At 44.7% G+C, this 27,273-nt stretch overlaps 3 protein-coding genes across 3 annotated transcripts; 1 reads left to right on the forward strand and 2 right to left on the reverse strand.

Annotated features, from left to right (window-relative positions):
- Positions 1-3,139: 3,139 nt before the first annotated feature.
- Positions 3,140-13,959, forward strand: LOC119353093. Its single transcript, XM_037619672.1, has 3 exons — positions 3,140-3,305; positions 6,271-6,314; positions 10,907-13,959. Exon 3 carries the CDS (start codon positions 12,215-12,217, stop codon positions 13,574-13,576), a length of 1,362 nt encoding a protein of 453 aa, XP_037475569.1. The 5' UTR covers positions 3,140-3,305; positions 6,271-6,314; positions 10,907-12,214; the 3' UTR covers positions 13,577-13,959.
- A 3,524-nt stretch (positions 13,960-17,483) lies between these two features.
- LOC119358855 lies at positions 17,484-19,366 on the reverse strand. Its single transcript, XM_037625261.1, has 3 exons — positions 18,869-19,366; positions 18,417-18,732; positions 17,484-17,524 (listed from the first exon to the last, which is right to left on the reverse strand). Exons 1-3 carry the CDS (start codon positions 19,364-19,366, stop codon positions 17,484-17,486), a joined length of 855 nt encoding a protein of 284 aa, XP_037481158.1.
- Positions 19,367-25,073: 5,707 nt separating this feature from the next.
- On the reverse strand, positions 25,074-26,803 carry LOC119358857. Its single transcript, XM_037625262.1, has 3 exons — positions 26,309-26,803; positions 25,896-26,217; positions 25,074-25,114 (listed from the first exon to the last, which is right to left on the reverse strand). Exons 1-3 carry the CDS (start codon positions 26,801-26,803, stop codon positions 25,074-25,076), a joined length of 858 nt encoding a protein of 285 aa, XP_037481159.1.
- Positions 26,804-27,273: the final 470 nt, after the last annotated feature.

The following is a 27,273-nucleotide window of genomic DNA, read 5'->3' on the forward strand; positions in this document are numbered from 1 at the left end:
TTATTCTAAGCTAACAGATGGGTCTTGTCCATCACATCATTCTCCAATGATGTGATCCCGTTCATCAAATGACAACACATGTCTATGGTTAGGAAACTTAACCATCTTTGATTAACAAGCTAGTCAAGTAGAGGCATACTAGAGACACTCTGTTTTGTCTATGTATTCACACATGTACTATGTTTCCGGTTAATACAATTCTAGCATGAATAATAAACATTTATCATGATATAAGGAAATATAAATAACATCTTTATTATTGCCTCTAGGGCATATTTCCTTCAGATATAGAATCAAATGCCTTCCTAAAATCGAGTTTGAACACCATGGTCTTGGCTTTGCACTTGTGGCAGCAGTTCATATAAATTCTCGGTGATCCATCTACTAGATAGAAATCTCATTTGGTAACCATGGACTAGTAGGGGGATGCATTGTTTTAACCTGTTCATTTTGAGCTTAGTGATGGCTTTAATGGGATAATTTTGGATGGCTATAGGTCATAACGCATCTGTCGTGTGTGCCTCCTCTTTTGTAAACAGAAGGATCATGACCGAGCAGTTGAAACGTTCAGTAGCAGAAGTCGAGTTTGCAAAGTTTCAGAAAAAGGGGGTAATAAGGTGTTTGAGACTAGGCCAGAAGTGTTTGTAGAATGCGGGGCCAAAGCCGTCGATGCCAGGGCTGGCATTCGGGTTCATGTGGAGAACGCTTCTTTGATCTCATCGATGGTGAAAGGCAGGTCAAGATGCCTGAGTTAGGGGATAGGTACATGGTAGATGTCAAGGAGATTAAAATTCTAGAAGCGGGGGTGCGTGCCTAGCAGGTTTTGATATGCTTTTTAAGAATGAGTGATTTGTGATCGTGTGAGAAGTAGTCCGTGCCCTGGTTGTGAAGCACATGGATCGATTTTTTCCTAAAATGTTGGGAGGCGGAGACATGGAAAACTTGCTTGAAGGGTGCGGGCCAGAATGGCAGAACTAGACTTATGTGTGGGGCCATTAGATTGGCAGGCTTGGGCCACAATTTGGTGACATGATGGGAGAAGGCCCAAAAACGTTCAAACCGAAATTGGTGGGAGCGAGGAATGGAGGTGGACAAAGTGATTACAAGTGGCACATGATCAGAGGTGACACAAGATAGCTTGATGAGGCTAGAGTTAGGGAAGGCGGAGTCCCATGCTAAGTTAAAAAGGTATGGTTCATGAACCGGGGTTTCTTTGTCGTTTGTCATGCAAATTAATCGTGTCGCTGTGATGGAAATTGATGTTATTCTTCTCATGTGGGTAACAAATGAGGTTAAAATCTCCTAGAACTAACTAGGGAATGTGATCGGGAGGGGCGGTGTTTCTAGTTCATTTAGGAACACCAATAGATTCTTGCGGAAGTATGATATGTTGTTTAAGAGAGACCGGATAGGATTTCCTTGCATCTATCGGCATCACCCAAACCCCTTACATTATCCGTTCGTTGGAGGTTCTACTATTGGAGCTTTATCAATAAATTAATCAAGTTCTCTTTTTGTCTTGGTCCTCAAGGCAATGCTCATGTTCTACCAAGCTTCTTTCGAACTCATAGGTCATAGCTCCAAAACGAATGGCCGCTAGTTGAGCTACTATTTTCTCCTCTTGTTCTTTGTACTCGCTGCAATAAGGTTGATTACTGAATCTCAAAAAATAAATAGAAGTTTCCTTTTTATTGTCCAAACTTGAGTGAAAGGTTGCCCTTCTCCAATTCTGTGGAAAACTGTATTCGATGAAACTCCTATGTATGACTAGTCGGTGTTTGCACCTGGTGACAACACCCTCGCTCAAGGCCAGAGCTCCTCCAACAAGCTACGTAGAATGGGCTAGCTGGCGCCGACACACTCGGGCTCGGGGAGGGAGGACTTCGACATTGGACTCTTTTGTCCGTCGCGTGGGGCTTTGCTTAGCGGCCCCACCTTCGGTGTCGTTTGGATGAAACGAGCATGAGCGGGAAGAAAACTTTATTCCACACAATGGATTAGTACTTAGTAATTTCGCCAAAAAAAGTACTTAGTAGGCGGGAAAAACTTCTGTTCAACCGGCGGATTTTTCTGCGTCCGTCGATCACCTTCGTGGTTGTCGATCTGTCTATCATCAGACGTCTCTTTCCATAGCCCAGATTTGCAACTGAGGTGTTGTTGCAATTCTCCCACCGCAACAACTAGTTTGTTGCAAGATCTAGGATTCCCGCAGCGGTGACTGAGAGACATGCCAGATGCGTCAGTGCCGCCGCCAGCGAGCAAGCTCTCATGTTCCCTTTCCTTGCTCATAGGCTTTCCTCTCTCCTCCCCCTTAGTTGTCAGCCCGCCCCTCTCCCTTCCTCCCTCCCTCTCCTCGGTCGTTTATCGCCTCTGAAACCATGGCGCCGCTGCGGAGCTCCCAACCATGGAGCTAATCTCCTCCATGCAAGCCGCGACCATCACCGGCCACCTACGAAAACATGGCGCCGATGCGGAGCTCCCATGCTCGGCATGGCCACCGCCAATCTCCACCACGCCGGCTCCGACCATCACTAGCCGCCTACGCCACTGCAACCATCCTAGTGTTGCATTTTTTTTTCTGAAACATCACTGATGTTACAGAGGCACGGGTCTGCAAGCTCGCCAGATTGCTACATCTCCGATGTTTCTGAAACATTGCCGGTGTTGTGGAGGTGCGGGAGCTGCGAGCTCGCCGGTTTGTAACGTCCCGACGTTTCCTGAAACATCACTGGGCTTACGAGCTCACCATATTGCAACGTTGCTTGTGTTACTGAAACATAATCTATGTTGTGATTTTGATGTTTCTGAAACAAAGCTTCTGTTGCAAGATCGGACGGCTCGCAACCCAGCTGGTCTTTTAAAAAGATCAGCCGGCGGACGCGTAGCACGACCCATATTTTTTGGGATTAGGAGAGTACTTGAAATTAAGTGGGTTCATCACCCGCAAAAAAAAATTTAAAAAAATAAAAGTGCGTTCACAGTAGCGGAGGGGTGTAAAAATTGGCTAGGAGGGTCACGCTGTGCGTGCGTGTGTTTGCAGCAGAGAAAGAGAGGGGTCTGACTTCGACCTGTTGACCTCTGCCATGGCCGCCCTCCTGACCGGAAATTAGTTTTGTTTTCCTTCGTCGGTCCCCTGGCGTCCACATCTCCCCCTCCTCACTTGCTCCCCTGCTGCTGAGAGTGAGAAAAACCCTCGCTCCTTCCTTTCCCTCCTCTCCTCGTCCTCGTCGGCATCGCCCGCTGCCATTCGCGGAGGCGGAGGCCCTCGTTGTCGCGCTACCACATAACCGGCCGCCGACGATTAGGTAGGTAACCGCACTGCCTCCTCTGCTCTCCCGCATGCCTTGAGTCGAGGCAACAAGAAAATCTCGCGTTTGATTGAATACTAGTACTGTGTACGTCTTCACTGGTGAACTTTGGGGCCGGCGAATCCGGATTCAGAGTTGGATATCTGGGATCTATTTTTTGATCGGCTAGGGTTTGGGGGAACTTGATTTTGGGTTGCTCCGTCACGCCGATCTGTATACATGGGCTCAATTTCTTTCTTCCTACCGTTATTATTTCCTTTAGCAGGACTCGTATGCGCCAAAGGATTGGTATCTCTGTTGGTGTTGGTCTCCTTTGGGAAACATGCCGCTGCAGTGTGGAAATGGGGGAAAGGGGGGAATTTTTGTAGCAGAAAAGGTGGAAACTTTTTTTTGAGCAATATTTTTTTGGGGAAATACTTTTATAGTGTTATCTTGTACTCCCTCCGTTCCAAAATAGATGACCCAACTTAAGTTAGTACAAAGTTGAGTCATCTATTTTGGAACGGATGGAGTAGCTTGAATATTCAATGCATTCATTATTTCGTTATTGAATTAGAGTTTTTATTTCTCTGTTCATTTGGACAGAAAGAAACACAAGTCCATTCTAGATTTTGCCTGGGTTTCCTCCGATTAATCTATCGGGCAACGACCTTCTTCTTAATTAATGACACAAGGCAAAGCAGTGAAAGCTGTTCTAATTTTAGCCTCCTTTCCCTTTCTGTATTGAGATGGAGCAAAATAGCTATAAGAGTCATATTGGTTGGTGGTTCCATGTAGCACTTATTTTTGAAGTTTGTACGATTATGACCGTAGTGGTAAGTATGTGCTGCCGAGTGAACTTCAGCTTGTTAGTATTTCCATTTTTGTTTGCGCCGGAATAACGTATATCTTGACTGATGAACATCGGGGCAAATCCGGATTCAATCTGCTAAGGTTTGGGGCTGATGAACGCCGGAATACCACCGAGTTGGATATCTAGGATCTCCTTTTCTATTTGCTAGGGTTTTGGGCCTTGGACGAACATGTGCCGTTCCCTTTCGCCCGCTGATTTTGGGTTGCTCCGTCACGCCAATTACTAGGCTCGTAGCCATGGGTGCAGTTTGTTCTGTCATTAGTCTTTTAGCAGGACTCCTATGGGAATTGGCACCATATTCACCAAAGGATTGGCATCTCCTTTGGGAAACGCTGGTGAACTTGTAGTCACCTCATTAGAAATTCTGTTGGCATGTTTTATTAACCACGCTGCTTTGTGCAAAACATAAGTGCTTTTGATTCAGGTTTTTTGTTGAACTATTCTGCCAATTTGAAGTACACTGACGGTTACATCTACGTACAGAATTTGTTCTGGTCCCTTATGCTTTCAGTTCGACTATATTAGTTACTCTGTTTTGTGCCAAAAGTATGTGCTGCTGAGCCAATGTCAGCTCGTTAGTATTTCGGTTTTTTGTTCGTGCCAGAATAGCATACATCTTAACTGATGAACTTTGGGGCAAACCTGGATTCAATCTGCTAGGGTTTGGGGCTGATTAACGCCAGAATATCACTGAGCTGGATATCCAGGATCTTATTTGGGTTGCTCCGTCACGCCGATTCGTAGACATGGGCCCAATTTCTTTCTTCTTCCGCTAGGCTTTCTTTTAGCAGGACTCCTATGCACCAAAGGAGGATTGGTATCTCTGTTGGTCTACTTCGGGAAACATGCCGCCGCAGTGCGGAAGTGGGGAATTTTTGTAGCAGCAAACAGTGAAAACATTTTTTGAGCAAAAGAATGGGGGAAATACTTTTGTAGTGTTATCCTAGCTTGAATATTCAATGCATTCATTATTTCGTTGTTGAATTAGAGTTTTTATTTCGCTGTTCATTTGGACAGAAATAAACAGAAGCTGATTCTAGGTTTTGCCTGGGTTTCCTCTGATTAATCAGGGAACAACCTTCTTAATTAATGACGCAAGGCAAAGCTTTTGTCTTTGTTTTCTGAAAAATATCAGCATTGAAAACTGTTCTATTTTTAGCCTCCTCTCCTTTCTGTATTGAGATGGAGGAAAATAGCAGTAAGAATCATATTGGTTGGTGGTTCCATGCAGCATTTATTTTTGAAGTTTGGACGATTATGACCGTAGTGGTAAGTATGTGCTGCTGAAGGTACGTCAGCTCATTAGTGTTTCCCTTTTTTGTTTACGACGGAATAGCGTACATCTTGACTGATGAACTTTGGGGCAAATTCAGATTCAATCCACTGGGGTTTGGAGCTGATGAATGCCAGAATACCACCGACTTGGATATCAAGAATATTATTTTTGATCGATCGGCTAAGGTTTGGGGCCTTGGGGGAACTTCTGCTGTTCCCTTTCGCCCGCTATTTTGGGTTGCTCCCTCACGCTGATTACTAGGCTCGTAGCCATGGGCTCAGTTTCTTCTGTCGTTAGTCTTTTAGCAGGACTCCTATGCACCAAAGGATTGGTACCTCCTTTGGCAAGCATGCCGCTGCAGTGTGAAAGTGGGCTTCAGATGTACAATGCTTTTTCTCTGTTATTGCAAAAAAGGGGAATTTTTTTGAGAAAAAAGGTTGTGTTCCCTTTTTAGCTTGAATACTGAATGCGTTCCTTGTTTTGCTATCACATTATAGTTTTTATTTATCTTTACATTTGGACAGAAAGAAACAGCAGTTGACTCTAGGTTTCGCCCGGTTTTCCTCTGATTAATTAGGAAACAACCTTCTTAATTAATGATACAAGGCAAAGCTTTTGCGTTTGTTTATTGAAAAATACCAAGAGTGATACTGAGAACTATTCTATTTTTCCCTTTAGCTTCCTTTCCTTGTTTTGTATTGAGAAGGAGCCAAATAATAATAAGAATCATATTGTTGGTGGTTGCACATAGCATTTATTTTTTTATGTTTGTACGATTATGAGCATAGTGGTAAGTTGAAAACAAACATTAATGAGACAAAAAATTTCTGCAGACAGTACCAAGCTCATGCTCTCCTGCCTGTCATGATGATCTGTGGTAAGTATGAACTTTTGTTTTGTCCGTTTACAAACTTTATTATTTTTTGGTTCACACATATACAACTGAACACGCTCAATATTTACCTGTCCTAATTTACATGCTGGCTAAATTCTAAAGAATTTTATTTTCTATGCATCTGCTTATTTGTCATGAGTCATCACTACATAATATTATTCCACTGCATGCCAAGATATTGCCTTGGTCCTTCTGATATCAGTTAATAGCGGCATACCTTAATTACAAAAGCTCTCAGATTCCAGTATATTTTGAATAAAGTGATCAGTTACGTTTTCTTTTGATTCCTTGTAGTTTAGATCCTAGCCGGTTATGTTGTGATTATAGTAAAAATATTTCACTAATCCGTGGCTAGTGAACTTAAAGTCACCTTATTGGAAACATCGTTGGCTTGCTTTATTAACCACATTGCTTTGTGCAGAAAATATGTGCTCTTGATTCAGGCTTTTGTTAATTATGTGCCTTATTTCTTTTCCATTGCACATGCAATTTTTTGGATCTCAAGCTTATGGTTGGATGCGGTACAAAATAGAGAAGTTATATGTACTTTTGGTGACATTGAAACTTTATTGCAAGCTGTAAACATTGTGAATTGTTATGCTTCATAGTAGTAAATATACGAAGAAAAACTTGTAAAACTTGTTAGAAAATGTTTATTGCTGCAATTTTTTTGCATTTAATTTGTCTGTGTATGACATCCAGTATCCTTGTGGCCTTGCTTTCACTCCCTCCACTCGGGTTTATTGGGCCTATTAACCAAAATTCAAGGACCAACGATGCGTAATTTCTGAGAATAGCAACAACCAATCAAATCGCTGGCAGTTTTGCATGGAGCTGACTGCATGGTTCACTTTTGCATGCAGCTAATCCAGCACTAGCTAGCATTTACAACGCGCAGCCAGTTGCCTGTTAAGTTTTTTAAATGCCGCTAACAGTGCGTTTGACCAAACCAATCGATCAAGCGCAGATACAGCAGTGAGATCGAGGATAGCAACTGTATACATCTAGCGACCTTGAAAAATCATACGTGGTTGCTGGCTCACCGGACGTGTAAACCCAGACGGAGGTAGTAGTATCTTTATCTCTATTTTACATGACAGAATCATTTATTTTACATCCATCAACTATCAGAATTGTTCACTCAAACCGCCTAACTTATACTCCCTCTGTCCGTAAATACTTGTCCTAGAAATGGTTGTATCTAGACTTATTTTAGTTATAGATACGTCCATTTTATCCATTTTTAGGACAAGTATTTCCGGACGGAGGGAGTAAAAACTAGCAAGAAGCAGCAGTAGCTGGCGTGGTTGGTGATGAGGTTAAGTGCAAATGAATGTAGATGACGACTTTGCCAATGGAGGTGGGTTGCTTAATAGTTTAGTGTTTTTAAGGAAGGTTCACAGTGGAGCTTGAAGAAGACAAGTCACTGATGAGTGGACTGCACAGATTTGTAGGTTGGGAGTGATAACTGGACTATGACAAGAACTTGGAGTTTGGGGAGGTGTCTGTTCCGAGGCGATAGCTGACAACAATATCACCTCTTCATATACCACCTAATAGGATGTTGATATCAGTGAAAAACGAGGTATTTAAGTTAATGGGGTTATTTGCAGTTGTATAGTCGTGGAAGTAAATTAAGCGGTTTTGAAGTTGAGGGTGTAAAATAGACTCAGCAGACAATTAGAGACGAAAACTTTACTGTTCCCTTTATCTAGAAAAAGAATCAAGAAATGTGCATTACATCATTCAAGAATACATGATTGAACAATGAAGAATTTGCAGTATAACTGAACTGGGAAATAATGTAGAGAGAAATCTGATGTATTACCAAAGAAGGCTTCTGCCCTGCTTTATATATAAAGCAACACAGATCAAAGGTAAAAAAGCAAAAGTATAGGAGAAGCCACACCCTACCACAAAATGACCTAGACTACTGACAAGAAAAGTAACCGAGCCACCTTGGAAAACTATTGAACCTTGATGCACCGCTCAAACCGAGCTATCGTCGGGGAGGGCCCCCTGCCCTCCCACTCCGGAGCATGCAGCGCCAATCCTGCCTGCGGATAGCGAGGACCACGAGTGGTGCCAACAAGGACCTGTGTAAAAGACGAGGAGGCAAGCATGACCGCCTCATGCTAGAGTCAAAGAAGCTTCAAGATAGGATCCAAACTTGCCCGCCGATGATGACGTGGCATGACAGGAAGGAACCTGGACTCCAAATCAATTCCTCAAGAGTGACAGCGCAACACGTCGACGTCGCCGTGACCGAAGAGTAGTCAAGGGTTTTCACCTGGAGCGCAGGGAGAGGGACCACATGACGCCCTCAAGAGGGACGCGACACCCACGAGCATCGTCGTCACTAACGCCGGGGCGTAGAGTTTTTGCCCGGAGCCTCTCACCCACACTACAGGAGGAATCACGAGCACCAACCCACCCCAAGGGTCGGCCCGTCGCCACCAAAATAGACCTCCAAAGTAGGATCTAAGAGCCACCACAGTCGAAGCACCACCAGTACCAAGATCACCCATCGCCACATCACTTGCCGCCCACACGACCAAAGAGTGCAACCACCGTCGCCGCCAAGAAACCCGTTGAAAGGCAAACCAGATGGACCACCACCCGAGCCGCCGCCCCGATATCCAAGTAACCCCACACCCTAGCCTCACAGTTGGCCGACATGGGTATGCCCGTTGGAGAAGACATACCACGACCCTCTCCGGAGCCCCCCACCTATCAGCAATGAGAACAAGCAAGGTGAAACCGCCCGACGATGGGAAGACACTATCCACGAGCGAAAGACGGCGGTCATGGCCAACCATCCGGTTCAATAGCCTTAGATCTGGGCATGGCCGATGCGAGAACCTCGGGCAACCCGTCCCTGGCCCAAGGTGGGGGCAAGGTAGCCGTCAGTGCCCTTGGCCCTAGGTGTGGTGAGGTAGCCACCGGCGCCTTTGGCCATGACTACGTCGTGAGGTGGTCGGCATCCACAACCCCTACGGTTCCTAGATGCAGAGGTTGGGGTGTATCCTCCTTTTTTTTAAAACAACCCCTATGGTTGCGACCCCGAATTGGCCGGAGAGCCACACCGGCACCTGGTCTGAGACATGCTAGCTCCATGTCAATGAGCCCCCAGTTCAAGGCGAGGCACAACGTTGGCCCTCCTGGTCACGAGCACCTCCGCCTGAGGCGGCCAACCTTCGAGGTGCGATGGGAAAGTCCCACCGGCGGCAACCTATACTAAGGTTAGGGGGAGAGAGGGGAGATATAAGGGAAGGAGAGGGGGCAGCGAGACCGTCCAGCCGCTGCCAACCCATGCCGGGCCTTTGATTGGCAGGGATGACCCGCGACGGTGAGAGGGAATGGGAGAGAAGGTTGCGTAGGCGGCGAGGGGATTGGGAACCGCTCAAGTCGCCCCCCGGGGACGACTCGTGGGTGAGGTGAGGAGCGTTTTGAGATGGGCTTATAGGCAAGAGGAATCTGATGTATTAAGGGATTACACTCAATGAAGTCACTGATGAAGATCACCATTATTATTTTTTCCTTTTGTAGCGGATGGATCGATTGATAATCTTGTTAAGCTATCAGTTGTCGTTGTGTTTTTTTCTTCTCGAAGACGCATATAATTGTGTGTCATTGTGCATTAGGCGCCAAAGAAGGCACAAAGTACAAGTTACCAACTGTGGAGCTTTAATTGTCCTTAATTTGTTTTTTGTCAAATTACCTTGAAACCAGTATGGTAGCCAACCTGTCAAAGGGTTCCTCCTCGAAAGACAAAGGATAATGTTTGAAGGACAATAAAACAACCGGGAAAGATACAAAGAGATGAAGGACAGATTTGAGTGGAATCTACTGGAAAACACAGTTGTTACTCACTTCTGGGGGTTTGCAGAATTTATCTGGAATGTGAGAAATTGAACCCTGCTGGCAGTGGGAGTGCTCTCTGATTAGTTCAACACATATTTGTTGAAACTCATACGTTACATGTTTAGCCTATGGACTATCTAATGAAGTCTAAACACATGCATTACATTTTGAGTCCTAATGGTCTTTCATGTTTGTAACCGTGGCTAAAAATTATGAGATTGCTGCCTTTTGAGTTAATTTTGTTATGTTAGGGTGCAAGATAGTGAGCATTGTTCTTTGGTTGCTTGTTAGGCATGTACAATCGTCGATAAGAGGGTCTTATCTTATACCATGTATGTCATTTAGAGAGGACAAAAACATATGATGCAGTGGATTATCTCTTAGTGCCATCTCTAGCAATTAATGTTTGCATGCTCCTTAATTTGTGGGATGTTTAAAATTATTAGAACATCTGTAACTAAGAGATGACATCTTGTAAAATGGATAGAATTGTCTTATCTTCCTTACTAAGAGATCATCTCTTAGCTGGAGAAGACAAAGCTTTTTTTCTCATCTCTCTCTCTTCCAACTCAACAATTATCCTAGGTGGCATTGTTAAGATAGCGCACCATTGTACACACCCTTATGTAGCAAAAAACACATGCTGTTCTTCTGTTTTAGAATGTACTCATGAAATTTCTTGATCATAATTTTTTGTTTGTTTGGTGCAGGTTGACAAGTTACCTTTTTGTTCTATTGCTTGTTCTCTGTTGTCTGAAAGTAGTATACCTCATTCCATACTACCATGAATCTCCATAATACATGTCAGCAAGAACAGCTATCGGGCTCAAATTCCGCAAGGCTGCAAACATTTTGGACCATCTGTCCAGCTTGTGACACCAAATATCAGTACCACCATGCAAGTACACAGAAAACTGTCCGCTGCCAAAATTGCTCGAAGGCCTTCATAGCACATGTTTTAACGGACCAACATGTTCCTACTGGTCCAGAGCAATCTGTGTGGAAAAATGCAGGAGTATTTTCAGAAATTAGATTGCTTCAGAAGTTCAAACCTGGGCAGATCTGGGCTCTCTACAGTGACATAGATAAGTATCCGAACTGCTATGCCTTCATAGAGAAAGTTGAACTGGAGAATAATAAAGTACGAGCAAGATGGCTTGAAGTTTGTCCCGATGGAGAGTTGGAGAAAATATCTATAGGAGATCGAACTGTCGGATGTGGAACCTATAAGGTTGCCACCACCGATGGTGTTATGATTTACACTGACATGAAATCCTTTTCTCATCGTGTAAATGCGATATTCACTGGTAGAAGGAACTCTTATGAAATATATCCTAGGAAAGATGAAGTTTGGGCCCTTCTGAAGGGATGGGATATTGGTTGGAGCTCAGATGCTCAAAATCAAAAGAAGTACGAGTATGAAGTTGTTCAGGTCCTCTCTGATTTCACGACTGGCACTAGCATCACTGTCATGCCGCTTGTCAAGATAAAAGTCTTTGTTAGCTTATTTATGCAGTCTAAAGAGGCTACTCCATATCTGATAAGGCAGGATGATACAATATGGTTCTCGCATTGTATCCCATACCGTTTGATGGGTGCAGCTGAAAGTGAAGGCATTCCAGAAGGAGCTCTCGAACTTGATCCTGCTGCGCTTCCCCTTAACTTGGAGCAGCCTCTTGTTCGTGTTGTTTCAGAAAGCAGGTCAGTAAAAGGCTCGGAATTTGATGCCGCATATGCTGGTTCATCCAGAGGAAATAAATCTCACAAGGAATCTGAAGGGGTTGGGGAGAGGCAGCATGCTACATGCATGAACGCAGGGATCTTTGCAAAGACATCGGTGGTAGAGAACAGAGACCATAACACTCCATCTGCTGTAGAAGGTATGGATGTTGCTGAAGAATCTGATGACACACAAGTGGAAGTATTATGTCCTGAATTTTTTTGACTAAAACCAACTTCGAGATGTAAGTCGGTTTAAACGCAATCAGATCTGGGCTCTCTATGATAGTCAATGCCGTATGCCAAGATTTTATGCTCGAATTACAAAGGTAAAAAGGGCCCCAAAGTTTGAGGTACACTTTGTTTCACTCGAATTTGATCCCAGAAATAAAGCAGAGGTGGCATGGTCACGGGGGAAACTGCCTGTTGCTTGTGGACGTTTTAAGCATGGAGCATTACACAGAGCTAAAGAAACTAAGATCTTCTCCCAGACCATTTCTTATGATAAAAGCAAGACAAGAAATTCGTTTGAGATATATCCTAAGAAAGGTGAAGTTTGGGCCCTTTTCAAAGGATGGGACATTGGCTGGAGTTCGGACGCTGAAAACCACACAGATTTTAAGTATGAACTTGTTCAGGTTTTCTATGATTTCACGACAAGCACTAGCATCATTGCCATGCCGCTCGTAAAAGTAAAAGGCTTTGTTAGCTTATTTATGGGGTTGAAAGAGGCAACCCCGTATGTGATACCTCGGGATAACACACTAACGTTTTCACATTGTGTCCCTTATCACTGGATGGAGGGGACTGAGAGAAACGGCATTCCAGAAGGAGCTGTTGAACTTGATCCTGATGCGCTTCCCCCTAACTTGGAAGATGCTTTTGCCTCTGTTGTACCTGAAAGCAGTTACACTGAATCTGCTGTACAAGATAGTACTGATGTTTATGAGGAATCTGATGATATTATCCAGGCAGAATTTGAATGTGCTGAATCTGAATTCCATGAATTTACAGAAATGAGATCGCTTGACAAGTTCAAACCTGGGCAAATCTGGGCTCTCTACAATGATATAGATAAGTTCCCCAATTACTATGCCGGCATAAGGAAAGTCGATCTCAAGAATAATGAAGTACAAGTGAGATGGCTTTATGTCTCTCCTCGGGGAGAGGAGGAGAAAAGATTGGTCAATGAAGATCGCCCTGTTGGCTGTGGAATCTTTACGGTTTCCAGTGAAAATGTTGCTATTAAGACTTACACTGGTACACAATCATTTTCTCATCCTGTATGTAGTAGACCAACTGGTAGAGAGAAAGAATTAGAAATTATTCCTCTTCCTCGTGAGATCTGGGCCGTTTACAAGGACTGGAGGGCTGGATGGACTGCGCGCGATTTTAAAAATTGTGACTATGAATTGGTGGAGATATTAACCCATACGGACTCGTCCATACAAGTTAAGCTGTTGAGAAAGGTGGATGGTCACAGGACAGTATTTAGAAGAGAGCCATCTGTGGAAACGATATGTCAGGATGAGTACTTAAAGTTCTCTCACCAGATCCCTCGCTTCCATCTGACAAATGAAAAAGGAGGTAAGCTTCGAGGCTGTTTGGAGCTCGATCCTTTCTCGGTGCCAGAGAGGTTTCTCGGCATTGATTCAATGTGAGATAACCCTGTTCATGGTGGCTCTTTGGAAGCCTCTCTTTTCAAAGGAATTACAAGACGGAAGGTCGTGTGGAAGTTGATCAAACCGTGTTTCATGCTACCCGGAGTTCTCCATGTTCCAGTGATGTTATGATGTGCTTGTTTAGTCTTCCTGCAGCCGGTGCCTCTAAGATCTAGTTAGAGGCCTGACATTTGTTGCAGCTGTTGTTTTTTTACTTTTGGTCCAGTTATTGAACTGACACTCTTCCTTCGCTCGTAGTTTAACTAAAACCCGTAGTGGTATGATTTAACTGTGATGGATTCTGGATGGGGTCTGCCTACCCCAGCTTGTTTTGGACTAAAGGCTTTGTTATTGTTGTTGTTGTTGTTTGGACTCTGGCTTTACATTTTATTGTTGTGTGCATCATCATTTTTGTGTGGCTCATTATGCATGCCATTGACGGTACAAGCAATTCAACCAAACCATGTGGGTTTTTCATTTTGCTGAGATCACATTTTCTCCAAGCAATTCAAGCAATTCTACAGCATTCATGAAATTTAGTAACTCGGGAGAATCCGGGCAACACTGGTACTCATGAGTACGATAAACCTGTCGAGGAAAAATATTATGCGTCAATTCATGGCATTTTTTCACTCGTTGGTTTGGCCTAGCAGAGGTGTATGCTGTTGTGGACCAGCAGCAAACTGAAGTAACGAGCCTGCAAATGTTGAATTCCAAGGACTGTGATGTCTTTGCACTTGATTTTTTTTTCTAATTCTCTTGGTTATGTTTCCCCTTTGGCAGGACATTCCTGAAAGAAATGCCTGTGTTACAATGCTGTCATTTCGAAACCGACTCTTATTAACTTCACTTCAGGTGGTATGATGGTGCTTACGCATTTGTTTACAGGGTCCAGGAAAGAGGCAACATGGTTATGCACAGCTAGGTGATTGTCGTGAGGGGCAAGGGATGAGTATGTTTTGCCGATGGATTCTGTTGCCACAGACGAGAAAGACTGAGCATGAGGACGGCGTGGGATTGCCGGAGCGTCTGGAATTGGCATTTCAGAGTTTCTTTTGGTTTTTACTTCATCCTAATTTTGCAGAGTCTGGATGTGTGCTCATTGTGTTTATATCCTTTTGATGCTTTATTTTGAGTTAATAAAATTCACCATTTGTCAAAAAACAACAAATGGAGGAGAAGAAAAGGAGAAACATATGAACTTGCAGAGCTTACAAAACATATGTGGACATTTAATCTTTACGAAGAATGAAAGACTAGCTCATTAAAAAGAGATGCCAAAAGAACTTCTTTCTCTAGATATAATGAGTAGATATGTCACAAGCAATTGAAAGACATGGCACTAGTAGTGGTTGGAGCTGGCAATTTGTGTGAGGGAAAGTGGACACTATTTGATGGATCTGCATATATATATAATCTAGTAAAACACTGTACAAAATGTGGTAATTCTGAAATATATTTTTTACTATTCAAGTTTTTAATTTACTACACTTTACTAGGGGTGTATAATAAGCTATTCTACACTCACGCTTAGAATAGCGTTACTATATATATATATATATATATATATATATATATATATATATATATATATATATTTGTGCGATTTGAATATATGAGACATTGGAGGAAACCAAAACTTGGAAAACACACGATGCACTTTGGTTGCTACTGGTTCCACATTCGAGCCCGCCTTCCTTTTGCTTGAATGTACTGTCGTAATCAAGGAGCCTAAAGGATTTCTTAGGGGCTAGAGCCTAAAGGAATTCTCACACAATCTAAAGCATCGAATTACTTTTTCCTGCTGCGAAAGGATCGGCCAATGCTGAGCTGGGAGCAGTGCTTCCATATAATCAATGGGATGGGATCACACACGGAGTTCTCTACTTGCACAAGCCCTCTCGTTTGAGACTAATACAGACCTGAAAGCTAGTAACATTTTACTGGACTGTGAGATGAACACCAAGATTTGCGACTTTATTTATGTTCTGGTTTTAAGCTCACTGAAGCAACACGACCAGGACCCTGGCAAACATTAAGTGCTTCCAATTAAAATTCTAACTTTCATAAGTATGTTTTGCCGACGGATTCTGAATGCATTCAGATTCTCTTACTTGCTTGATGCACACAAAGCTTGCATATATGTTCTGTGTAAAATTTCGCATGCTACGGCCTGCACACAGGCAAGAACAGGACATGACATTTGCATATGTATTGCATAATTATGACTTGCATATATGCATGCTTCCAATACATTTCATGATTTTCAATTGCATAGATACAGCATACATACTTGTTCCTTCCTAACTATAATTTTTTTATCACTAAAAATATAGCTTCGCAATCTTGGCAGACTGCTTTGTTGAATTCTAGATTCTAGTAGCTTAGCTGCATTAAATTGTTTGTGTCCTGCTCCGGTCCTTTTCTAAGCATTAATCTCAGGTCCCAGAAAGGCAGCACGTATGGTCACAGTCCATAAGTAAATCCAAGTATCAAGCATACAATCTTTGCATCTGCTGATCCCGACAGATTTCGCGAGAAATCGGGTACTCAAGCATGTTCAGTAGCCTGACAGACTACACCATGAATAAGTTGTTCTTGTTTTCAGTGTCTTTCAATAAAAGAAAGATTGAGTCGGTCCCTCCCGTGTGTGAGGGTTTTGCATGAGTGACGTTGTTGTGTATGAAAAACGCTTTTCGCATCGCCGTGATATCGATGGCATGGCTGCATATGATCTGGCAAACTTGTATGAATCTGGACAGATGATGGACTGCCGAGAGACTACAACGCCGTGGCCTGCAGCACCACCCCCGTTGCGTCCTTTGCGATCAGGAACCAGAGACGATGCAACACCTGCTTGCCACATGCTCCTTCTCAAGGCAAGTGTGGCATGATATCCTTGCCTGGCTGAGGATGACGTGCAGGCCACCTGACCGGGACGTATGATTCCATCTCCGACTGGTGGCATGCTGCCAAGGCGGTAACCCCCAAGCCACTTCGCAAGGGGCTGGCATCCGCAACGCTTCTGACGGGATGGATGATCTGGAAGCAACGAAACGCTTGTGTCTTCGAAGGGGATCAGCCATCAGTCCACCAACTAACAGAGCACATCAAAGCAGAGGCTGCATTATGGGCTCGGGCTGGGGCTTCAAGCCTTCGATTGGTGATCCCCAGCACCTGGGAGGGATGTACACTAAGATCCTAGGAGGCATATAAACTGCTCCCCCACTTTTCAATGAAAAGAAACGCAAAGTCTTTGCGTTTTCTCGAACAACTTGTATGAATCTATGGGAAGTTCCAGTGTGCTACCACCATTTTTTTCTTCTTCTTCTTAAAAGCTCGTACAGCTCTATCATAAGGCCTTTTCGCTTTACTCATGGCCACAGTTCTTCCTGGTATGTGCACTTGTGCAGGTCAGGAATTAAGGACTCTAAACACCCAAGGCAAGGCAGCACAACTAAAAACACGATCAATAGCTCTCAGGAAAAACCCACTAAACACGATCCATTTGTCTAAAATGAATGCAGGACCATTAACTCATTGTCAAAACCACTGCATTTTCCAGTGACGCGAAATGTATGATCTCAAAATATTGCAGGAATGTCAACTCACTGCAATAAACCCTACAGTGAATGCTTCTTCTACGAAGCACACCAGAAATCACATCTCAGAGATGAATGTCAAAAGAGCGACATGCAACGACCTACAAATTGCTCAGCCATTGGAAGCAACACTATAGGCAGTTCTGAATCCAGAACGAAGCATGTTTTGCAAGCAGAAGAAACGAAAGAGTTTTCTGAACCTATATCTATCTATCTATGCAAAAGTAGGCGTCCAGTTCTGCTGTGGTCGAGGCGGCGAAACTTGTGGACAGGTGTACTTTCAGGGCTCCCGCTCCCATCTTCCTCTACTCCGCGTTGACATCTGGGTGTCGCAGCCCATTGTAGGCTGAATTAGCAGAAATTATGAGCCAATTAGGCGGGAGACCAACAATCAATAACAACATCAAGAAGAAGAAAAACTGAAACAATATAATGTGCAAGGAACTAAAGATTTTATGCACTATTGTAAGATACTAACTGAATTTTATTCACAGATTAGAAAATAAGTATCTTCTCTGCAAAGGTAAAATGAACTTGATTTGGCTTTGCAGCTACCATAATCTATACTATGAAATCGATGAACTGGATTATCTGAATCAAGGGCAGAAATGTGCAACTAGCTTTGATAAATTAACATGGCATCTACTATTTTCATCCAACTACTTTCACCTTTTTCCAAGTCATAGCCAAACGAATCATAATATCCTTTTTCCAAGCACGATCAGGTTAGAAAATAAAAGGAATAACAAGACCAAGGTTGCAGCTCATGTACAAAACCTGAATAAAGCTCAGGTGCGGAAACGAGATTTATTTAGTATCGTTGGCTAAATCAAACGAATCAACTGAGTTGGTGTTTCAAGTTCGATAATGATTTATTCCCCCAATAACATATCATATTTTACATACCAACAAGATTACAGCAGTTGCAGACAATTCCCAACACTTGGCAGTTTCAGACTTCAACAGATTCAGTTAACTATTTTTCAGACTACAACAATTTCAGTGAACTGTTTTAACACCTAACAGTTTCAGACTTCAACAGATTCAGACTAGAAAATTTCAGTAACAGCTTCAGTAAGACAAGTAGATTAACACCCCACTAAATTAAACCCAAAAATATATATGTGTACCACAATCTGAACAAAACTCAACCAAAGACCATCGGTCTTCAGTTCTTGTCACCGTTAGGAGATACTGTACTTTAGGAAGTTGGGGCATGGAGAGAGGCTCTCACTCACCAGGGGTCTCGGCCCGGATGAGGACAATCTCGAGGGTCTCGCCATAGCCGCCGTCGGGCAGGTCGACGACGAGCGGGGTCAGCCTCCCGTAGCGACCCGCTCGGACGCACATGGCGATGTTCCGGTAGTACACGCCGGCGCCGACGAGGAACCGCAGGTCGTCCCTCAGGCAAAACGCGGACCTCCCCCTGAACCAGAACTGGCGCCAGGCTACGTGCTCGGGGTCCTCGGGGTAGTGCCCGTTGTCCAGCGCTCGCACGAACCGGATCAGCCGTGCCGGCTCCACGTGGATGACCCCGAGGAGGTATGGTGGATTCTGCAGTTGAATCACAAAGATGGAACAGAATCACAAAGATGGTTATGTTCAGGAGTTCAAGAAGAATTCGCTGAATCGCCGAAAGCAATTCAAGAAGAAGAGGTATCAAGAAGCGGGTCGGTCATGGCAAACTCACCGGAGGCGGGGCAGGAAGGGCTGGCATGTCCTCTCTGGCGGGGATGGGCTCGACGACCCAGTAGTACATCATGGAGCTGGCGTTGTCGTCGACGCTGACGCCGGTGGAGTTCCAGGGGAGGTACCTGCCGTTGGCGCGGAGGTAGCGGCCGCCGACGTTGTGGAGCAGGACGACGTCGTCCCCGCAGCCCGAATCCACGGCTTGCCACATGAAGGCCTCCACACCCGGCTGGTCGTAGTCGCGCAGCTCCGCGCGGAGGCCCCGGTGGCCGAGCCTCGCCGGCGTGGCCGTGGCGGCGAGGTAGCGGCCGTAGGCCGCGCTGTGGAGGAGCAGGTACGGACCGTTGTCGCCGTTGTAGATGTGCACCGCCCACACCGCGGTCATGGAGGCGTGGAGCTGGCTGAGGGTGACGCTCTCCCCGTCCTCGGCGGCGTGGAGGTAGGTGCGGTGCACGCGGCTCCGCAGCCGCACGTGGTGCCTGTCGTGGAACAAGTCCATCGGTCGCCGGCGCTGGAGGGCGGAGGCGGTGGGCTGCTGCGCGGTGGCGGTGGAGGGAGGGCGAGGGGTTCTTGGTTCGTTGGGGACTCCGGCGAGGAAAGCTGTTTGTTGGAGCGGTTACGCTGGGCGCCAAGGCGGAGGTATTTCAAGGTGCCGCCGTCCCGGCCTTTGGGTACGAGGTGGGCTTGCAGGCCGTTTCCTTGGCCCAGCCCACACTATCGAGCTCCGCTGTCACTCAGGTTCTGGTGACTTTACGGGCGATCTGGTATGCGAGACGCCAAGCTATCCATGAAAACATTTTCCAAAGTCCTATGTCGACACACAATTTCATCATGAAGTATCTTCGTGAGCTGAAAGATTGTAAGCCACCGCAGCCACCACGACAGGTAGCAGCAGTCCCACCTCGAACCAAAACACGGTAGATTCCCCCGGCGTCTGGAGTGGTAAAATTGAGAGTTGATGGTGTGTGGTTTCCAGAGATCTGAAATGATGGGTCTTTTAGCGTTATGTGCAGAAACCCGGAGGGTATGTTTTTGGGTGCATCATGCATGAAGTACACTGGGTTGACCGATCCAGCTACTCTGGAGGTGTTGGCATGCCGTGAGGCACTAGCACTCACGACAGATCTCCAGTTGTCTAGAGTGGTGATTGCATCTGATTGCCAAGGCGTAGTTTGAGATATTCATGATCGAACAGGAGGAATGTATGCACCCATAGTTAAGGAGATCAATGAGACAGCTACCTACTTTCAGGAGTGCTCCTTCATCTTTGAAGGACGAGAGACTAATGTCGAGGCACATAGCCTCGCTAAACATGCTTTTGGTCTAGGGCCCGGGCGCCATCTGTGGCTTATAGACCCGCCAGACATTGATTGTATCCCTATGAACTTTGATTGAATGAAGTAAGCGTGTTTAGATTAAAAAAAAACAAGTCCCATGAAGAAATGATGTACCTTTTTTTGTTTGAACACAAGGAAGACGTCATCAAGCACCACTATTTCATTCAACTCATAGACAATGTACAATATGAATTACATAGCCATGAACCTGAAAATTGAGAAGGGACAGCAGAAAAGGGCAAGGTACATTAGCATGAGAAGAGCGTGAACAACTAAAGACAGGTTCTACTCTCGAGTTGAGAACCTGATGAGCACAATTGTGAGCAATTCCATTGATATTCTTGGAGATGTGATAAACAACATTAAGAGAATGAGAGATTTGACCCAGGCGGGCGCCTCAAATGCCCGGACTGACCGGCACCCCTTATATCCAGCTCAAATATGAGGCGGATATGGAGGCGCCCTGGCATGTCCGTCACATCGAACCCAACAGCCCGACCCCACCTTAAATTGCAGGGCGACAACTGTTGGTTTTTTCTTCCAGACAAACTCCGAAGCTTTATTATGTCGCCACAATGTTTGAGGTTGTTACGTTGGGCGCCAAGGCAAGGAAATATTTCAAGTTTTTAACAAGGTGCCACCGTCCTGAGCTTTCTTTAGGCTCGAGGTGGGCTTCCGGGCCATCTCCTCCTGCACAGGCCAATACGAGGGGACGGTGGATACTATTCCCCGCGAATGCTATATCTCGCTTACAGCGAGAATAACATCCGACTTGTCTGAAGGCGTGCATATATAGGGCCGGTCCCATTAGCTCAGGACGTTTGCTCGCGCTCACATCATTTTTGAGGGACTTGTTGATCCAGCATCACTTGAAGCGCGAGCATGTAACGAAGCACTAGCTTTGGACCTTTGCTTAGACTCTGTCTATGTCGCTTCAGACTGCATTAAGGGACCTCCAATTCATCCATGAGGGACGTCAATACAATGGAGAGACTCGTATGCTTGCCAAGGCACCATGTGAAGCTAATTTTTTTGCCCGACACTATCTGTATCTCGATGATCATTGAATTTCAAAAAAGGGTGCAGTTTCTGAAACGAAAGGTTACTCGCTCGCTCGGTTCCATGCATTGGTTTGCTCCAAAATTTCTGTTTTTTTCTTTCGTTTTTCTTTTGTTTCTTTACCATTTTTCTAGGTTTCTGTTTTTCTTTGTTTTCTTCATTTCTTTCATGTTTTTACTAATTTTTTCTTTGCTTTCGTTTTTCTATGTTTTTCCTTGTTTCTTTCTCAGTTTCACAAGCTTTTTGCTTTTCTTTCTTTTGATTTCAACTTTTTACATACACATTCGCGTATACATCAGAAACTTTTTTTGTATACACGTTAACATTTTTTAGTTACATGATTACCATTTAAAAAAACGTATAATGTCTCTATTTTCATACATATTTTTCATTTATTTTCATAGAACAGGAATATTTTTTATATAGACGTTTAACATAGTCCAAATATAGGATTAACATTTTTTAACTTATATTTCTTATGTCTACTTTTTCCATAATAAAGTACATTTTTTTCACAAATCATATTTTTTACATATATTTGTTTAAAATTTTCTAAAATACATGATTAACATTTTTGTAAGACTTATATTTTTTACGTTATTTTATCCATACACATTGTACATTTTTATATCATAAATATTTTATATACACGTTTGAGATTTTCCAAATACATGATTAAATATTTTGAAAAGAATATTTTTCATGTCTACTTTTTTTGCATAACATTATACATTTTCTGTATACATCAAGAACATTTTTATTTATATGCTAACATTGCAGATACATGATCAACATTTTTTAAACATATACGGTCTTCACATGGGATACGTATAGGCTTAGTTTGGCTAGGGCTAGGTGCTATATATATCTTTGTACACCACGTTCTAATATCACCAGATCAAAGCAATAAAGAAATGTGAGGCTCGAGACTATAGCTTGTTGCAATCTATCGATCAGAGTTTCTTCCATCGATCGCCAAGTTACGCAGTGTTCTGCCGACGGCATCGTGATCGACCGATCGGATGTAGCGCTAGTGCAAAGTCCAGGTTCACCTACGCGTGCATGCGCATGTGGCATTGTTCATCAATCCATCTGTGCTAGCTTCCTTGTCTAGCTGCTTGCACGTTTGGTCCTGATGTCACCAAAGCAAGAAGAAGATTCAGTGCAGCGGTTCACGTAAATGGGCGTGCCTAGCCCGATGTCGGGGAGCTTGATGGAGCCATCAGAATCCACCGGTCGGTGTCGCCATCGCCGATGCCTGACAATATCTAACACTAGGTTCGAGCGAGCCTGACGGGTGCATTCGGTCGGAAGCCTGGACAGGCAATGCAATCGATTGGGGCAGGCGACACAAGCTAGAAGCGACTGGAGGCGAGCGTGGCGCGTGGCTGACTCGGGCGTTGTGCGTTGGACATGATGTGAGTGACCTCCATTGTGCCGAGCCAGTCGGGAGAAGTTATGCTCTACGTGGCACAGGTCAGAATGCTCACAAAATTTTAAACAGGGTAAATTGTGGCAACACTTTTGCTAAATGGGGTAAAATGAATGAAATCTCGCTAAATGGGATAATTAGTGTCAAAAATGTTAAAATAAAGGGTAAAAAACGGAATTCACTCTTCCGATTCCAGGTCATGATAGAAAGAAGAATATGAGGAGCATCCATTCTCCACAGGGCATGCCTGAAAGGTCATGACTTCTGGTTTGCTTTTCTCTTGGACTGGGAGCATGCCTCTTGTTCCTAGCTCTTCTTACCTGTGCTACCGGTCAAACATGTCGTTTTGGATGGTTGCTATCATGATTTGGTGCTTTTTATGATGTCCTGATCATCTTGTTAATGTTCTTAACTATGGAGTATCGATGTATGACATTAATAACTTTTTTACTACTGTTCCTTGCTGCCTCCCAAATCTAATGCAGCGGTGACATGGTTAAGATGCACAGATGGCAGCGTTCAGATGAGTGATCCGCTCTTAGTCATGCTCTTTGAGAGAATGCATTTTTTTTTTGCTGCTGGAATGTTATTCCGGATCTCTTCCATAGGCCATTTGTTTGATTTTTACTGTCCGCGTGCAATCTGGTTGTAACTTTTAAGTTTCACCTGGTTGCACCTGTTCTTCATGTGAAATGTTTTTCAGGCATACTTGCATAGCCGTGCGTATCATCATCAGTGCTTTTTATGAAGGAAAAAAAATCCTTGGTTCTTTAGTCAGTGTGTTGAAAGTACTGCTAGGGCCTTTTGTTTCCTCCTTTCTTGGGGTTAACAAAGAAACTTGTTGAAGATGTGCTCTCCTGGAGCAAGATGGATATGATGGTTCTTTGTTCATCTTTCTCCGGATAAAAGATTTTTGTAACTTGACTACATAGTGTCAGTTTGGCCACATTTCTTTTCAGTTGGAAAATCCAGCGAATTTCGAGATTGTCTTGATGTCTTTTCAGTTTCTGTTTTTTTTACTTTTGAGCTGCTTATTAAACTGCCACTCTTCCTTCACTCGGAGTGTAACTAAAGCCCGCAGTAGTATGATTTTACTGCGAAGGCCAATGTGATGGGTTCTGGATGGGAACTCCCAAAATCTCTGTCGATTGAATCACAACTAGAGCTATGTGCTAAATTTACATTTTATAGCAGTGCTCATCACCATTTTTGTGTGGCTCATTGTACATGATGGAATAGCACCCTGCACACAATCAAACCATTTATTTTTTCCAAGTTCTTCAAAAAAGTTTGGGGGGCAGCGTTCATGAAATTACTTGGGAGAATGAATCTAGGCAACACTGGTACACCTGAGTACGATAAACCTGGTGCGGAAAAATATTATGTGTTAGTTCATGCCGTATTTTTCACTCTTCCGTTTTGCCTAGCAGAGAAGGTGTATGCTGTTGTGGAGCAGCAAAGGGAAGTAATAAGCCTTGCAAATGTTGAATTCCCAGGAGCGTGTTTGCTTGTGCACACCACCTGCCTGTTGCTTTGGTATTTAAAACTTCTTCTAATTCTCTAGGTTCCTCGCTTCATGTGGTATGATTGTGTTTGCCCGTTTGTTTACCGAGTCCAAAACTCCTTGCAAAAGAGCCAGGTCAATCTGTGCCAGTGTTTAGTAGCCTGATAAAGTGACAAACTACACCATGAATATGGTGTTTCGGTCTTCAGCATCTCTTTTCGCTTCACTGTGATATCTAGATCTGGAAAACTTGCATGAATCTGTGGGAATTTCCAGCGTGCTATCATCAATTTTTTTAAAGCTCTGTACAATTCTATCATAAGGCCTTTTCACTTTACTCATGGCGACAGTTCGTCCTCGTATATGCAGGCCAGGAATTAAGAAGTTACACACAAGGCAGCACAAGTAAAAAACACTATCAATCGCTACCAGGAAAAACATTATCAAGGCAGCAAAACTAAAAACACTAAATTTTCCATTTGTATGGGAAAATGCATAGAATAAAAAATGAATGCAGGACCATTAGCTCATTGTCGAAGCGACAAAGCCACTGCACTTTCCAATGACGCAGAATGCATGATCTAAAAATGTTGCAAGATCATCTACGAAGCACACCAGAAATAACATCTCAGAGATGAATGTCAAAACAGCGACACTGCAACGACCTACAAAATTGTTCAGCCATTGGGCACAACACTCTCAGCAGTTCTGAATCCAGAACGGAGCAAGTTCAGCTACCAGAAGAAACAGAGAGTGTTTTTGAACATATATCTATCTATCTATATAGGCAAAAGTAAGCATCCAGTTCTGCTGTCGTCGAGGCGGCGAAACTTGTGGACAGGTGAACTTTCATGACTCCCGCTCTGATCTTTCTCTACTCCGCGTCGACATCCGGGTGTCGCAGCTCATTGTATGCTGAATTAGCAGAAATTATGAACCAATTAGGAAGCAGACCAACAATCAATAACAATATCAAGAGAAGGAAAAAAACTGAAACAATATAATGTGCAAGAAACTGAAGCAGACCAACAATCAATAACAATAAGGAGCAAGATACTACCTGAATTTTATTCACAGGTTAGAAACTAAGTATCTTCCCTTCGAAGGTAAAATGAGATGACTGAACTTGATTTGGCTTTTTAGCTACCATAATCTATACTAGAGGCAAACACTGTGAAATCGATGAACTGAATTATCTTAATCAAGGGCAGAAATGTGCAACAAAACAAAACGAATTTTACCAAGCATGGCACCTACTAATTTCATCCAACTACTTTTACCTTTTTCCATATCATAACAAAACGAATCATAATATCCTTTTTCCAAGCATTATCGGGTTAGAAAATAAAAAGAATAACAAGACCAAGATTACAGCTCATGTCCAAAACCTGAATAAAGCTCATGTGCAGAGACGAAATTTATTTAGTATTGTTGGAACCTGAGTTTTGTTCACAGGTTATTCAACACGAGTAAAATTAGCTAAATCAAACGGATTTATTCCCCCAACAGATTCAGTTAACTATTTTTCTGACTACAACGATTTCAGTGAACTGTTTTAACACCTAACAGTTTCAGACTTCAACAGATTCAGACTAGAGCAATTTTGGCAACAGCTTCAGTAAGACAAGTAGATTTTCAGTTCTTGCCACCATTAGGAGATACTTAGGGAGTTGGGGGCATGGAGAGAGGCTCTCACCAGGGGTGTCGGCCCGGAAGACGACAATCTCGAGGGTGTCGCCATAGCCGCCGTTGGGGAGGTCGACGACGAGCGGGGTCAGCCTCCCGTAGCGGCCCGCTCGGACGCACATGGCGATGTTCGGGTTGTACACGCCGGCGCCGACGAGCAACCCCAGGTCGTCCCTCAGGCGAAACGCGGACCTCCCCCTGAACCAGATCTGGCGCCAGCCTTCGTTCCCGGGGTCCTCGGGGTAGTGCCCGTCGTCGAGCGCCTGCACGAATCGGATCAGCCGCCCCGGCTCCAGGTAGAGGACCCCAAGGAGGTATCTGTATGGGGGATTCTGCAGTTAAAACACAAAGCCAAATCATGGTCATGTTCAAGAAATGCTCGAGAAAATTCGCTCAATCGCGGAAAGGTCATGGCAAACTCACCGGCGGCGGGGCAGGAAGGGCAGGCATGTCCTCTCTGGCGGGGATGGACTCTACGACCCAGTACATCATGGAGTTGACGCTGTTGTCGACGCTGACGCCGGCGTTCCAGCGGATGTACCTGCCGTTGGCGCGGAGGTAGCGGCCGCCGACGTTGCGGAGCAGCACGACGTCGTCCGCGAAGCCCGACCCCACGGCTTGCCACATGACGGCCTCCACGCCCGGCTGGTTGTAGTCGCGCAGCTCCGCGCGGAGGCCCCGGTGGCCGAGCCTCGCCGGCGTGGCCGTGGCGGCGAGGTAGCGGCCGTGGGCGGCGCTGTGAAGGAGCAGGTACGGGCCGTCGTCGCCGTCGTAGATGTGCACCGCCCACGCCGCGTTCATGGAGGCGCGGACCTGGCTGAGGGTGACGCTCTCCCCGTCGTTGGCGGCGTGGAGGTAGGTGCGCGGCGGCACGCGGCTCCGCAGCCGCACGTGGTGCCCGTCCTGGAAGCGGTCCATCGGTTGCCGGCGCCGGAGGGTGGAAGGTGGATGCGGTGGGCTGCTGCGCCTGCGCGTTGGGGTTCTTGGTTTGTTGGGGACTCCGGCGAGGAAAGCTGTTGGTTGGGGCGGTTACGCTGGGCGCCAAGGCGGAGGTATTTCAAGGTGCTCTCACACTATCGCCGCCGTCCCGGGCTTTCTTTAGGCGCCAGGTGGGCTTTAGGGCCCAGCCCACAAGTCGTCTCCGTTCCTCCTCCCACACAGTCCCGCACGAGTCCCTTCCATTTCCCGGCTCACCGAACAGAAATATGAGCATTGTGGACAACTGTTAGTTATAGGGTAACATTGACTCGTGGAGACACTCATTGATTGAATGCTCTATGTCACGCCGAATGCTCTATGTCACGCCGTGTATGGGCCCTAGCAGATGAAACCATGGTTGAAACCATGATGTAAATAGCAAAACCGAGTGCTAAACACTGGTTATTTCA

Source organism: Triticum dicoccoides, chromosome 2A, assembly GCF_002162155.2.
Source record: "Triticum dicoccoides isolate Atlit2015 ecotype Zavitan chromosome 2A, WEW_v2.0, whole genome shotgun sequence".
Taxonomy (NCBI): domain Eukaryota; kingdom Viridiplantae; phylum Streptophyta; class Magnoliopsida; order Poales; family Poaceae; genus Triticum; species Triticum dicoccoides.